The 15,000-nt window shown below is 40.6% G+C and overlaps 1 protein-coding gene across 1 annotated transcript in view; it reads right to left on the bottom strand.

The window, feature by feature from the left end:
* The window catches only part of SHCBP1 (SHC binding and spindle associated 1), a 499,020-nt gene that overhangs the window by 422,333 nt on the left and 61,687 nt on the right, over nt 1-15,000 (bottom strand). The window contains exon 5 of the mRNA XM_044081658.1: nt 1-90. This exon is cut by the window's left edge and continues 3 nt beyond it. Coding sequence (XP_043937593.1) covers nt 1-90 — 90 coding nt within the window. The remainder of the gene's footprint in view (nt 91-15,000) is intronic.

The following is a 15,000-nucleotide window of genomic DNA, read 5'->3' as shown; positions in this document are numbered from 1 at the left end:
CTAAGTCGTGGTTCAACAGATCTAACAAAATAATCAAAATCATCCTCATCCTCTTCATCCCAACATCTCCAAATGTTCTGGTAGAAAAACCTGCCAAAAGGATAAAAAATAATGAAGTTTAAAGCATGATTGATTATGCAATGTAATATTTGGGGCTTATTATCCCAATATGAACAGTTTTGTTATTGTATTATCACTACTTATATAACTTCTTTGGACCATTAACCCAAGATTGGAAAAAAATTACCCAAAACTGCAAGTTTCAAATAAAATGCTGTATTTAACTGTCCAAATAGTAGCACAAAAGAATGATAAACTCACAGTATCATTTTAATAGCAATCACAAAGAGAATTCATATTTGTCACTGTGGTTTGGGAAGAGCATGGGCATTGAAAGACAGTTGCATTAGTAGTCGGTAAGAAAAAAGGATAACGTGCAACTGGAAAGATGGGTAGTACATGCAGGAATGCAAGAGAGCATGAATTCCTGGGATGCAGAGGGACGGACATTTATTAGTAAACGTGAGTAAGAGGATGATTATTTGTTTATTAGGTGCTATGGCTTATTGCAGGATGCTTGCGGTATCTGGCAAGTAGAAGAGAGACGTTACAGATGCAAGACAAAGTGTAGATGAATAGCTATTCACGATTATATGATAACACAGTGGGTAGCATAAAGAAATCAAGGTACAGAGTACAGATAAGAGATATAGTAGAGCAAAATAGATTTTATATTGGCTTCTTCAGCTCATGTTATTTTTGTTGCACAAATATTTTTCCTGTTCATACCATGTCGTACTAGGTCTTTTCAAAAGGGTCTTGCAAATTAGAAATCTACTTCACCTTGTAATAATTTACAGTTCTTTCTGGTTTACCACTTACGATAAATGCCTTCCACACTAAGATTACTCATTTGTTAAAAGGACTGCAGCTTCAGTTCAAAGATTTTTAACTCCAGGTTTTCAACTCTCAATTCTTCTGCTGCAGATTTCTGGGATTCTTTATTATCACCTACAGTGAGACTTGGACATTAAGGATGTCTAAATCTGCAAACTCTTCTTGTAGAAGACAAAATGCTGTTTTTTCTCCTAATTACTTTATTTTGGGTTCCTCATAGTAGATGGCATAATAGCACATTTTCACTGTGAACATTGGTAAAGTTTGCATATACCAATACTGGACGAGTAACATTCATCAGTCTGGCCCTCCTGTGACCTTAATGAACTGTCTACTTCTGTTCAGACTAACCAAAGTTAGATTATGCAACAGTTTTTAAACATGTGACTACCAACCAGAAAAGCTGCAACTTAATTCTCATAATTACCAGTCTGGAATTCAAATGTGTTAGCCTGCTCTATCACAAATGTCCATGTCTTGGAGGTTTGGCAGTAAATGGCAGTATTATAACAATTACCCATCACATGCTTTCTGTATCATACTTTTATAGGTCATAGATTGCAGAGGTTACCTGGGAATGTGCTGGAATTGATACAATTGTTGCATGTGTGGCTATACTTTCTCCTTCCTCATACAGAAGCTCACTTTCTATGACATCACTCTGTTTCACACATTTGCCATTTTTTCATTGGCTTCTACTCAGTAACTGGTTCATTTTGTTTTCTTTTATAATAACCCCCCCGCCCCAATTGCTTAACATCGGCAGAACAAATCTAGCCTCTACCTATTCACTACCACACTTTTTGGTATGCAGTCCCTCTCTACACCGTTTTCTCATCCTCCCTACTAACCACACATTCACAATACTGCAAGTGGCTAAATTTGCAGCTAATCTTCAGTCTAGAATCCACCACTGTTTAGTCGTAAAGTAATTAAAAGGATGAAAAGTACAGTTGTGCAAGTAAAATTATACTAACAGGTGTTGAAATAGACCACAGTCACAAGTAGCTCAAGTTGTCTGTTTATATCCTGCCAAGGATGCAACAGCCAAACAAATTCAAAACTTATGCACCATTCATGCATACTAACCACTGACTGGCACAAGGAGATCTGTGTAAAGTCAGTGGTTTGGACACAAATAGTACAACACAGTCTTGCCATAGAATAAGGGAATATGCTAAAGAAATTATACATGCAGACATGTGAACACCGCAAAAAAATGTGGCATAAAAAGTTAGGGGGTGGCCAGAAGGTACGGTTACTACAACAGTGATCTAATGAAGAGCACAATACAGTTGTATAAGTTAACTTACACTAACAGAAGAGGTTTGAATAAATCACTGTTGCAGTACTGCATGGGTACAGTACCCAACTGCCAGTGAGGAGGAAAACTGAGGGTTCAGAAACACCCGAGGAATGGTCCTAGGTCTGGAAAAGGAAGCTAATTTGTAAAGTTTTGTGAAAGTATTTGAAGAGGACCAAGTTGCTGTCTCAAGGATACTACTACAGCCCACATCTTTGCAAAAGCTACAGAAGCAAAGGCCCTGGCAAAATGGGCCCCAACCCTGTCTGGTAGGGACTTGTAATGATGGGAATAACAAAAAGGTAACAACATGAGAAGAACACTTGGAAATTCGGTTTTGACGCAGGTTTTCCCCCTTTCTCTTTACCCTCATAGGAGTCAATTAGCTGATTGGAGTTCCTGGAGATTTTAGTTCTGTTAAGGTAGTTTGAGCTGTGTGCAACATCCAGAGTAAGCATGTCTCCTTCTCCATTGTTTCTGGAAAACAGACAAAGTGGTGAACAGTTTGGCTCAACAAACTCAAACCACTTGAGGCATAAATTAAAAATTTGCTTTCAAAGATATCCCAGCTCTGAAAAAATGAAGAAATCTTAACCCACCATAAGATCTTGTACCTCAAATACTCTTCAGGCAAGGACCTCAAATCAGCCTGAAAAGCTGGTTTAAATGGAACAAATTTTAATTTTTCCAAAATAAATTTAAGATCCCAAAGGAGGAATTACCTCTTTTCTAAGTGGACAGGTATGTAAAACCCTGTCAAAACCTGCTCTACTTGAGATTGGCTTGAAAGGGGACATTCTATGGGCACATTCTATGGGCAGACAAACAGAAAACAAGATTAACCTTGACAGAACAAGAGGACAGGAGAGAGGAAAGTAATGCACACAAATATTTTAGAATCACAAGCAAACTGGCTAGAAAACAGTTTCTAATGACCACATATTTAACATTTGCTGACCAGTAAAGTCCATCTAGGACAGAGCCTATTTTCAGCAGAGACCCAGGGAGAAACGCTCCCTCTGACGCATATCTTCTGAATGTGAAAGGGGAAACTTGAGTACCCGGAAGAAACTCACCCAAACTCAAGGACTCAGACTCTGCACAGAAGGCACCCCAGCAGAGAATCAAACTGGAGAACCTCTTGCCGAGAGTAACTGCTGCACCACTGTGTCACCAATCTGATTTTTCTAGTAGAATGTTTCTTTGCCTACTTTAATAACTGTTGCACATACTTAAAGAAATTAAATACCTTTTAGGACACCCATCCTCCAGGAAGTCAATTTAACAGACTTCAAATCATTGTATATCGAAGAACTCCTATCTTGTGGGAGTCAGTCAAGTTCAGTCTGTGAGGAAAATTGTGGTTTTTTTTTTTTTTTTTTTGGCAGGGGGGGGGGGTCCTACAGAATTTTTAGCATGACCTTAAATATTCATGAAAAGGCATACAGGAACATTCCCATCAGAAAGGATGAAAAAAACAGTCTTCCAAGATTTGATTGCAAGGAATCCTGGAGCAGAATCTCTTCAGCTGTCTATTATGAATGCAGGCAAAAAAGATCAGAGGTCATCCCACAGATTGGTCAATTCATGACAGATACTAGAGTTCAATTTCTAATTGTGAGGGTCTGTCCTGATTCTGCTCAGCTTGTCTGCAATAAATGTTTTGCTCTTAAGGAATACAAGAAGCCAGGAAAGTGAGATTGTGTTGAGTTGCTATATCCCATGCTACCATTGTTAGTCGGCACAGAAGGAGAGACCAGGAAACCCTTTATTCATGCATCATATCACTGTGGTGTTGTCTTTGATGAATTGGTCTAAAGGACAAAGAGGATTTAGAAATTTGCAGTAAACAAAAACTCAAATCTCATTTATCTGTCTGCACCTGTCCTGTTTTTTTCCACAAAGTCTGACCATAAGCTTATAAAAACAGATCCTAAGACAGAGTAGGTTATGTTAAAATGATCAATGCTGTAGTAACCTAAGCTATGTGGACTACATTCTGCATAGGGTGCAACAGTTGGACAGTAGTAGTCTAAATATGGATAGATTACTAAATCTTAGAACTGGGAGGTGGAAGGGAAAGGGTCCAAGTACCCCCTGGAAAATGGTTCTAGCAAAGCCAGTCAGACATTGAAAAATAAACTAAATTACAGGGGTTTAGTAAAACTATGCACAGAGGACAAAGTTGCTGCTTCTAGAATACTTAAGACTCTAACCTTTTCAAAAAAGGCCATAGATGAAGCCAAAACACTGGTAGAGTTCGCACCTTCACCTTGCCTAGACTACTTTTGTTGTGGTGGAAATAAAAGGTAACAGACAGCTTTGTCATAGGATGTCCCTTCTTTTTACCTTAACAAAAAAAACTTATTGGAAGTTCTGAAAGAGTTTTTTTCTATCAAGATAGTACCACAGTTGTTTGTGGACACCCAAAGTATGAAGTAACCATTTTCCCTCATTTTTATGTTCCATCAAGAAACCAGGGACACTGGTAGTTTGGCTTAAAAGTAAACTCTGATACAAAGAAAAACTGTCACTATGAAAAGCGAGAGAAGGTTGATCAACCGCAACAGCCTGCAACGAAGATGATCATGTTGCAGAGGTCAGTGCAAATTTGCAACAATTTCCATGCTCAGATCCTCCAAGTCAGCCAGATAAGTAGATTCAAATGAGAGGTGTTGACTTTTACAACATAAAATTAAGACTCGAAGGAGGAGCCACCAGTGTTACAGCAGGCATGTTATGAAGCAACCCTTTCAAAAACATTTTCAGATGAGAATGAATCAAAAAATGGGGATCCGTGGGTAGACATGTTGAAATGGCTGACAAATTAACCCTGACAGAGGAGGAAGACAGGCTATATGCTAGTAACTCACACTCATACTTCAAAACAAGAGTTACACAAACCCTGGATGGGTGCTTTTATGTTGGAACCAAGCAGAAAATCTTGTTTTCCTTGTGCTTATATAGGATTATCCAAGTAGCAGGTTTTCTTGCCTCCATTAGTGCCTGCTGCAAGTCTCCAGAAAAAAGTACTTAAAAGGCATTAAGATCATATCATCCAAGAAGTCAGCTGCAGTTGTTTGGGGACGAGATGCAACACACACCCCTGTTCTTGTACGAGTAGATCCAGTCTGGGTGGATGTTTTGTGTTAATTGCCCCTTGCCAGTTACAAAAGGGAGAGCCAATGTTGCCTGGGCCAGAAGTATCCACAATGATCTTGGTGGATTCCTTCAGAAACTTCAGAAGTACCCTGGATATTACTGTAAGGTTGGAAAAGCATATAGGAAAACTCCTAACCATCTGTCTTCCAGGCCTTCCTGCATGGAGAATTTTGCCAGTTGATTGTTTAGAGAGGGAAAGCAAAAAGGTCTAGCTATGGGAATTCCCTGCAGGCAGTTGAGATCTTGGGAAACCTCTTGATGTAGTTTTCATTCACAATGGTCTGCCTTTGTCCTGCTCCGCTCGTCAGCCATACAGTTTTGCTCTGATGGAATGAAAGATGCTTGTGGAATAAGACTCTACTAGAAACTTATATAACATGCTAATAAGGCTGGTCTGCAAAATGGGGTAAGAGATGGTTCTTCCTTGCTTATGTACCATATCAAGTAGTTAAAGATAATAATACAATCCTGAGGATCTTAGAGGATTCAGAGAGTTGAAATCCTTTTATAAGATCTCACATCTCTTATGTCTGTGTGCTTCTGTCCATTTTCTTGTCCTAGAGATTTTCCACTTGTATCCCCTTTGATACTGCACCCAAAGAAAAGCCACTGGCGACTGTTGTGACAGACAGCTTTGGAGCAAGGGGGAAGAATGGCAGACATGGATTCAAAGACAGTGGAGGGCTCCCCAGAGTGATTTCTCTTTTCACAAATTCCAGAACAGGAGTTGAAAAGATAATGGGTGTTGATGCTGGGACAAAGGAGACTTCAGATATCATTGCATCTTTCTTGTGTGGAGTCTTACCAAGGATATCACAAGAATTATGGATGTCATGAGACACAGAATCCTGAATTATACCCTCAGCGACAGAAGTCGGAGAGAACCCCCCACAGAACACAGAAAATAGCCTTCAGCACTGTTACCAGAGCCTAAAAGTCAGTAAACATCCTGATGGAGAAGGATGTGAAAGATACACTTACCATAACAGAAGATGTTCAAACTGTTTTTTTTTTAAATCTATGTTTTCTAAGGAAATTTAAATGCAAACATCACTCTAGAGGTACTTCTTATTGAACAGTATTAAATTTTTCAACAAAATGGTAGACACAGGGCCTAACATATTAAAGTGGTCTTGTTTTAGAGCTTTCTTGTTTCCCTCTCAAAATCCATCAAGTCCCCTTTAGGAGAGTAATGCTAAACATTAAGTGACTATGTCTTTAGTCCACTGAGATACAGTGACATCAGTGCTAATCATAGTCATCTAACATACCTTCTGTGGCAGTACTGCTTGCATTTTATTTCTGAATGGCAATCATACACATTTCTTTGCAAGCTCGTTTTAAGATACTGAGAACAATTTCACAGCTCCATCCAAAGAAAGTTGCCAAATTCCAAGATCCTGTAAGGACAAATTTTGTAGCCCTATGTTATGACCACTAAGCGGAAAGCTATTACTGCAATCCAGGAGTGGTTAAATACTTGAAATAACTTGTTCTGCGGCTCACTGGTGTCAGCAGCAGTAGGAAGAGGATTTTTTTCTTTTTGTTATCCTGAAAGTTGGAGACGTGCTAATGTGCCTTTTGTTTCAACTATATAGTACAAACACAGTAAAGTACAACTATCTGTTCTTTAATATGTGCTAGATTTTTTTAACTGAGACACATACACCTGTACACATTACATTTTCTCAAATCTGTTACAATTTGTTGAATTTCAGCACACAAACATTTTATCAAATCCTTGAGCATGTCAAATCAATAGTTCTGTATGCACAATTAACGCTACTGTCTATACAAAAAGTCCCAGTTGCAGAAAGTACCACTTACAAGTGGATCACTATACAAAATATGTGGTCAGCTATTACAGATGCAGTCTTCTGAACAGCCCACTGTGGGACAGTCCTACTTAAATTTGAGATTAAGCAGGCCAAACCACAAGCCACCAAATGAATAAATTAATTTGGTAAGAAGATAAAAATAAAGACTATAGTGTACAGTGGTGGTTGTTGGTACTACTTAATATATTAATTTAACTTAAATGTATTATTAAACCTTCTATGACATTTAGAGAAAAGCCGGAACGTTAAATTAAGATTTTTACCATTTTCCACTACATCCCCCTACCCCCACCCCCGGCAGGACAAAACTTCAGAAATAACTACTGCTAAAGAGACGTAAAACAAGAGTTGATGATCCTATTAGCTAGATACACATATACCATTTCTCTGTCTTTACGCAATAAAGGCAGTGGAAAACATTTTCATACCCCTATTTATTTATTTTTTAACAGTCCCAGCTGGCCAGCTCTCAGAGCCTTAGGGCACCTTCCACACACCCTAGCCACTACACAGATGAAGCAGATTAGTGGCTAGGGTGCAAAAATCTTAACATTTCTCTGCATCAGAAGATGGAGGCTAGAGCCCTTCCAGATGCTGGAAAAAGGGGGAAATTCCTCCTACTTGAAAAAAAGCAGCAATAAGAGGGGATGGAAGGATGTACAGCTATTGCAGCTATGATTTAGTTTAACATTTACTGTTAAGTTTATTTCTCTGTTGCAGTAGTCTAATCTGTAGGTGATGAGCACCAAAACTAAGGAGTAGGAAGTAGTATTTAAAACAGCAGCAATCCAGTCTGCAATGCTCAGTCAAGGAGTGTACATATTCTAGAGACAGCAGAACTAAAATCCACCCTTTTCCAAATAGCCACAGAAAATAAAGGCATCTACCTGGAAAAGTATATATGTCAAGCCTACAAAGCTTGCATCATGTGGGACAAGTGTGTGGATCAACAAACAGGCTGTGGCCCGCTTCTCATCTTGAGCTTGGGACCAACATTTTGCTTCTGGTGAGAGTAAAATAGAAGCTTTGTATCCCAGCAGAGTGTGGCTTTGGTAAGACCAGTAGTAGTAGCAGCAGCAGTCCGAGCACTCCCCTCTTTTCAGCATTCTTAAGGCAATTTTTTTGTTTTCAGAAAGCACTGCTTGATTTAAGATATCCAACTTCAGAATAAGTGTAAATACTCCATGCTTACCTTTACAGGGCGTACATATTAATTTTTCCTCCAGTGGTGCCTGTGCTATGTAGAGACATAGAGACCTTGGTTGACAATTTTCTTGGAAACCATGATGGAATTAATGCTATACAGAGTTGCACACATGACAACCAGCACGCAATAAGCACTGTCCTCCCGAAGTCTCAGTAGTGTGATATTTATAGCCATGGTGAAAAAAGTTATGGAAATGATCAATAAAGATGTAGTACACAGACAGACACTTGACCAAATCTAGTTTAGTTTGGTCAAGAGCAGATCATAAATACCCTACCTGATGCAGATCATAAATACCCTACCTGATGGGCCTCACTAAGTAGTAAACAAAGCAATGGATGAGGGGAAAATGATTCCCTCCAACTATGGCCTGACAAGGCATTAGTCACCAGTATGCCATCAGGCATTGTTAACTGTAGAGGTTAGTTACAAACTAGTATGTCAGCTGGTGGCTAGCCAAGTGGCTGACAGACATTATCCAGGATGACAGCATTGGAAGTCCACCACTACCATGAGGCCAGTAACCAGTGGACTCCCTCACAAATCATTCCTTGGACCACTTCTAGGCATTTACTTTGCTGCAGTCATAGCCACTGTCAGTGGCCTCTGACTTATTAAATTTGCAGAGGATTGCAAATGAGGAGCTGTTATTGAATCCCACACTGATGCAACAGTTATGCAGGATGGACTGACATTCAGTTGTTGGCAAAGCCAATGCCAAGGAATCCACAAGGAATCCACAATACTATCCTGTGGGAAGTCCTCCACCCCTGGTAACTATCGTTATCGACCGCATACCTCTAACAGCGGATCTAGTATTCAGGGACTTTGGGACACGCATGGTGATCTAGCTCTGTCACAGGTCGGTAATATTTGGGGGATTCATATGGTGCTGTGCAACCTATAAACAAAGGTATGACATGTAAATCCAAGAAAGTCATTATTCCACTGTATTTTGGCATTCATGACACCTATTACCGAGTGCAATGCCACCTTTGGTATGCAACTAAACAGGCATTCTGACAAATGTAACTTCCACAGAGGTTCCACAGTAAGTCAATACACAGTTTACATAACATGTCCTACTCAGATCGCATCAAGGCCGTAACTTTGTATTCTGTCTCCTACATGCTTTGGAGGGGAGGTGTATGCCTGCCATACAGGGAGGGTGTCAGACCTCACTGTGTACCTCTTGCATAACCAATGACTAGCACAAGAATTACCTGTCCTACACACCTACACTTTGTCTGTGGTGTATATAGGACATGCTGGAGAGACAGGTATGTAGCCCAGAGACTACGCCCTATATGTAACAGGCTCCCCATCCATGTAAAGCAGAGTTCCACTCCAAGGAAAATCATGTACAAGTTACACAATAGGATGGAGAACATGGCAATCATAACTGCTTTAGGACAAATGTCTCTAATGGACAAAGGGAAATGGATGGTTCATCTCTCATGCCCCAACTTGTACAGGTCTCACCTCCCAAAACCCTGCTTACACTTATCAGGGGTATCAGACCTTATCAGAGTTTAGGGATGCATGGCTAGGCTGAAAGAAATACACATATGAACCTATGAACCCATGCACCTACACTGTTTACCTTTCTGATAACATTTTTCTTCTGTGCCAACATTCCATCCTGTGTTCTGACATTGATGAGTTTATTGTAGATGTGTAGCCATGTGTGTTTTCTACACAATACTGAAAGTGAAATGTAAACTGTTCCATGAGACACCTTTCATTGTGTGACTACACAGCCATTACAACAGTATCAAATGTAACGTAGACAAAATAATGTTGTTTACTCATTACAAATGGCGGCGTACAATATCTGTAACCGACCAGTACAAGTAGCATGTCAAAGGAAACCATGGATGAAACAAATGCATATTAATTTAGTCACCTTGTGCAGACTCACAGCTTCATCTCCTCGCATCGATGAGAAGGAGGACAGGAATGTGGCACAAGTATCATCACTTGCACAGAGTGTTGTGTGGGGGTGCAGGAGGCACAGGCTGACCCAATAGGTTGGCAAGTACGTGCATGAGTCAGGAAGGGAAGCAAACAATATGAACCACGTACATGTGTCGTTATCTGTAGGTGACCTGAATGTGCGAGTGTCTGCATTAACACAGCCAAGCTCAGTGCTAGCAGTGTGTGTCTGTATGGACAGCTTTGAGTCATGCATGGTAGAGATGACAATTCATCATCTCTGTCTACAAACGTGAGAACTGGGCTCTGCCAGGAGTTGCACTAGCAACTTCACACCTAAGGTCAGATTCTAGGCTACTAGCAGAGGGTGACGGCTATCTGCTGGGATAGTGTTCTCCACAGAACACCCAGGACCATGAGCCTATGGCCTGCCATGTCTGTGTGGACAGCACACTCCCATCTGGAAATCTAGGTTTAATGCCACTATGGGAATGTGATGGTGCACAGCCATGTGAACTCTCAGCAGATGTAGTTGCTGACCTATGACATGAGTCAGATGCTCAACTCCAACCATATGTTCCATCACAGACAACATGCATTCCAAGATAGTGTGTGATCTGTGTGTCAGACCAAATGTCTTTCCACTGTGTCAAGTCAACTGATCCAGGGTATCAAAAACGCAGTGGAGACGGTCCACGTATGTCAGACTGTGCTGCATCCATAACCCTGAGCACTTGTATGGAGTTCCTTTCATAACATGTCTGTGCCTCCATGATGGCCCTAAACATACACTGACTGACACGTGATGAAACTCCTGCAACAAGTGGTGGAGGGAGAGCAGGCCTACGAGCACACCTATCAATCCGCCTGTGTGGAACCTCACTGCTTGGCTATGGCCAGTGTCACTCACTGCAGTCACAGTAGCCACACTTCCCTGTTCAATGTCCCCAACTGTCCAATATCTGTGGCCTCAGGGGACTGGGTATGAGCAGGCATACTGTGTATGATGTTAATGAGGGATGTAAAACTGACAGATTCAGCCCCTGCAGCCATCAGCTGTGCCTAACTTTGGCCACCATCAGAGTCTGGAGAGAGACAGATTGTAAAGGGGACAAAGACCAACCTCCCAAGTCACCTGTGATATAAAGGGAAAAGCATCACATTAATACCTACACTTCTATGCTCTGCAGTACTATGTTGCAACATATGTTAAGCTGTATATACTGCTGTCATTATTACAGACTTATAACCCACAATATGATATAGGACATGAGGACATTTTCTAACCCAAATCTGTAAGTATTTGAAAATGACAGGTTCTTTAAACTAGACTCATGAGCAAGACAAATTATGTACACTGTTGACATTCTGCAGAACTCTGCACAGTTTACATGTATGGTCATCTGAACAGTCCTGACAATGCTGTGAAATCAGTCACTGTGGTCACACCTACAAGGCATAGATATGACCCTAAAGTATGTACAGTCAGAACATATCTGTACATTTGTCAATCATGCAGACAGTACATCAATCCAGCCAGCAGACCTGGGATGACACTTTAGCTAATACCTTGGACTAAATCTACATGTCTGACAAAAATGTTTAGTGTTTATCAGCAGCAGGAGCACCCCCCTCTTCCTATTTCTGACAGTCCTGAAAAACACTTGAAGGAGAGGCAATATAAACAGCACATGTCACAATATAACATTGGCACTATGTCCAAATATCTCCCATTTACAGTAGCTGCTATGTTAACAGGTATATGGGTCACAATTTCCGCACGAGCTTAAACTGCAGCCAACCTCCTTCCTCCCACCCCATAAAATACCTGAAACCCATGTAAGACTATGTACAACCTGACACTAAATGCTACAGTATTCCAATGCTGATCCAATTAAGCATACCTGGACACTCCTGAGTGGAAATGATGTCATCCACATCCACAACATATTGTGTGATGGATGCCTAGGAGCCTTCCTGTGTTGCAAGGTTCACCAAGAATTCTTCAGTGGAGGACAGAGGTTGTTTCACTGCAGCCCCACCACCAGTGGATGACAGAGGCTGTTCCACTGCAGCCCCACCAGTTACCTGATTATCTCTGGCCACGTCCACTACCTGCTTGCATGCAGAGTGGATCATGTCCATGGTACAGTGTCGCACCTGCTCATATGAAAGATTCTGGTGACCCACAGCATTTATGTTATGCACCAGTTTGTCCCACAAGGCTTGTCGCTCTTGCCCAATTGCCCTCTGTCTGGGCAGCAGGAATAAAAAAAAAAAAAAAAAAAAAAAAAAAGAGAACACATTAGAATTACATACACGGGTGGGTGTACAGTATTGTACAGATACAGCAATAAAGGAAAGCTATCAGTATTCCCTGCTTGATTAAATTTCTCATATCCAACAGTGTGCCAAACATACAAAGGGTGTGGAACCAGCTAGGATAGTTGCAATAGTGACCTACTCCTCTTTGCGCCATGATAGATACTCACATATTAGCTCACACCCAACACAGGAATCCACTTGTGTGGCCCATACCCAAGACCCCTCTCCCCCCAATAACATAAGTATAAAAATACAATGCCAAACAAATAGCTATGCAGTATTACAACTGCTAACAAAGGAAGTATTCAGGAGACCGGTGTCCTTGGTTAATAGACGGCATTATACCCTTGCTGTAGTCAACATCCTCCGTAGGTGTTCCACAACTGCAGATAAATGGCATGCCAGCTTACAGTTCTAAGAAAGTCTTACTGATGTAATCTCCGTTCCCCCTAAATATATATTCAGACACATGCAGAATGCTAGAAACAAAATGGTTACATACCTGACTGAGTACAATACTCCTCTGTTGAAAGATACAGATATAGTGTTGTGACAATGTGTTCACCATAGAATAACTCTCACACACTGGTTCCCCAAGCTTGGCATTAGTCTTTTTAAGATAGCAGGTGATTGTACTGCAAATCAGCTGTGTATTCTGCAATTAGCATTCTTGAACCACAGTTAGGCTCCCATGCAACTATTCAACAAGATACAAGGCCTCAATGTAGAATCCATCCCCTCTCTCATATGTTTGGGTGGAAATTACTGGTGTAAAGCTACTACATCAGCACAGAGAAGGTTTGTAGTAGCTACTTATTACATACAGATGCATGTGCTACAGGCTGCAGGGCAATAAGCATAGTCAGAGGCTGCAGAATGTGGAGGACAACAACACTTATGAGTAACGGTGTGAACTGTGGCAGCCTTGGTGTACAGCCAGTGTCTTGAACTGAGGGAACCCATCCTACAAGAAACGGATGCGATTAAGTAGGTTAGCCAAAGGTATCATTAACAGAGTAAAAGGCAACATGGTTGTTGTGTCCTAGAACAAGGTAGGGGGTACATTTACCAGTACATCAGTCATTTGGACAACCAAGTCATGTGTTGATTTATGGTAGTCATCTGGAACATACCTGCTGGCAACCCTTGCTTCTAGCATGACCTCCATATATGTACGTTACTTGTGCAGCTGTGGTTGTCTGCAATATCAGTAGCAAATCATTCTGTGCTGCAGTCTGATAATACTGAGCCTCATTTGAATTACTTAAAAATTATCTGTGAATAAATACATGACCTGACACTATGCACTTTCTAGTGCTGTAATAGGAATATGTTAACTGTGTTTCTATCACCAGGCCTTTGACTTCCACCACTGAAAAGCAGACATTACATCTGTACTGCTTTGGGTGGATAAATAGGGGATGACACAGTCATACATATTCGAATTCATAATGGTGGTAATATACACATGCATGTGGATTTGAACGCCAGGACCGTGTGGACAAAAACTTATTTTCAAAACATTTAAACAGACTGAGCTACTGAGTCATTGTTAAAGTAGGTGTATTTTTAAATATTGTACATATAACTGCACACTTGCATGCTGTTACATACCTCATTTACATCTATTATAATGTGTACGGCTTTATAGGGATGCATTTTTCCACCAGAGTCCCAGTTAAACACCTATTTTCCATGAATCTCTTCGCACATACATTTTTAAATGTTGCAGATAAAGCTGAAGTTACTTGCTGTTAGATACCCCACTTACATCTGTTATTATGTGTCTGGATTTACAGCGATGTATTTATATACCACAGTCCAAGTTGCACTCACTTTCTTTCAATTACTCTTTTGGCAAATTTTCACAAAGCAGCACAGTGTGCAACATTGCTTAAACATGCTTAATGATGGAAAAATGGCACGCATTATGTTGCGCTCAAAACACCTGTGTTAGTTAACTGGCTGTGCAGCTTGGGGGGTTAACACACTGTTCAGGTGCAATGATCCTGGGTTCGAAATAGGCGCAGATGCAATTCAACATGATTAATATGTTTTCAACTACAAATATCAATATAGTGCTATTTAGCATAGCTACTCGATGCTGTGCAAAGCGCATAATTGTACAAAAAGAAAAATGGGGAAATATGTCAGTGACAAAATGGGGTCCAAGCAAAGGTAAAAACATAGTGAAAGGCAGATAGGCATGTACAGAAAGGGTGTAGGAAATAACCATAGCAAGACGGGTGTAGCTATCTATTTCTTAAACAGACCTGTCCACTTTTAATAGTTTTTCAGAAGCACTCTACTGTCGCGCCCAGAAAAAAGGGTGA

The sequence above is a fragment of the Protopterus annectens genome, chromosome 8.part1 (assembly GCF_019279795.1).
Source record: "Protopterus annectens isolate FY-2018-M chromosome 8.part1, PAN1.0, whole genome shotgun sequence".
Lineage (NCBI taxonomy): Eukaryota > Metazoa > Chordata > Ceratodontiformes > Protopteridae > Protopterus > Protopterus annectens.
This window is presented reverse-complemented; position numbering and strand designations above follow the sequence as displayed.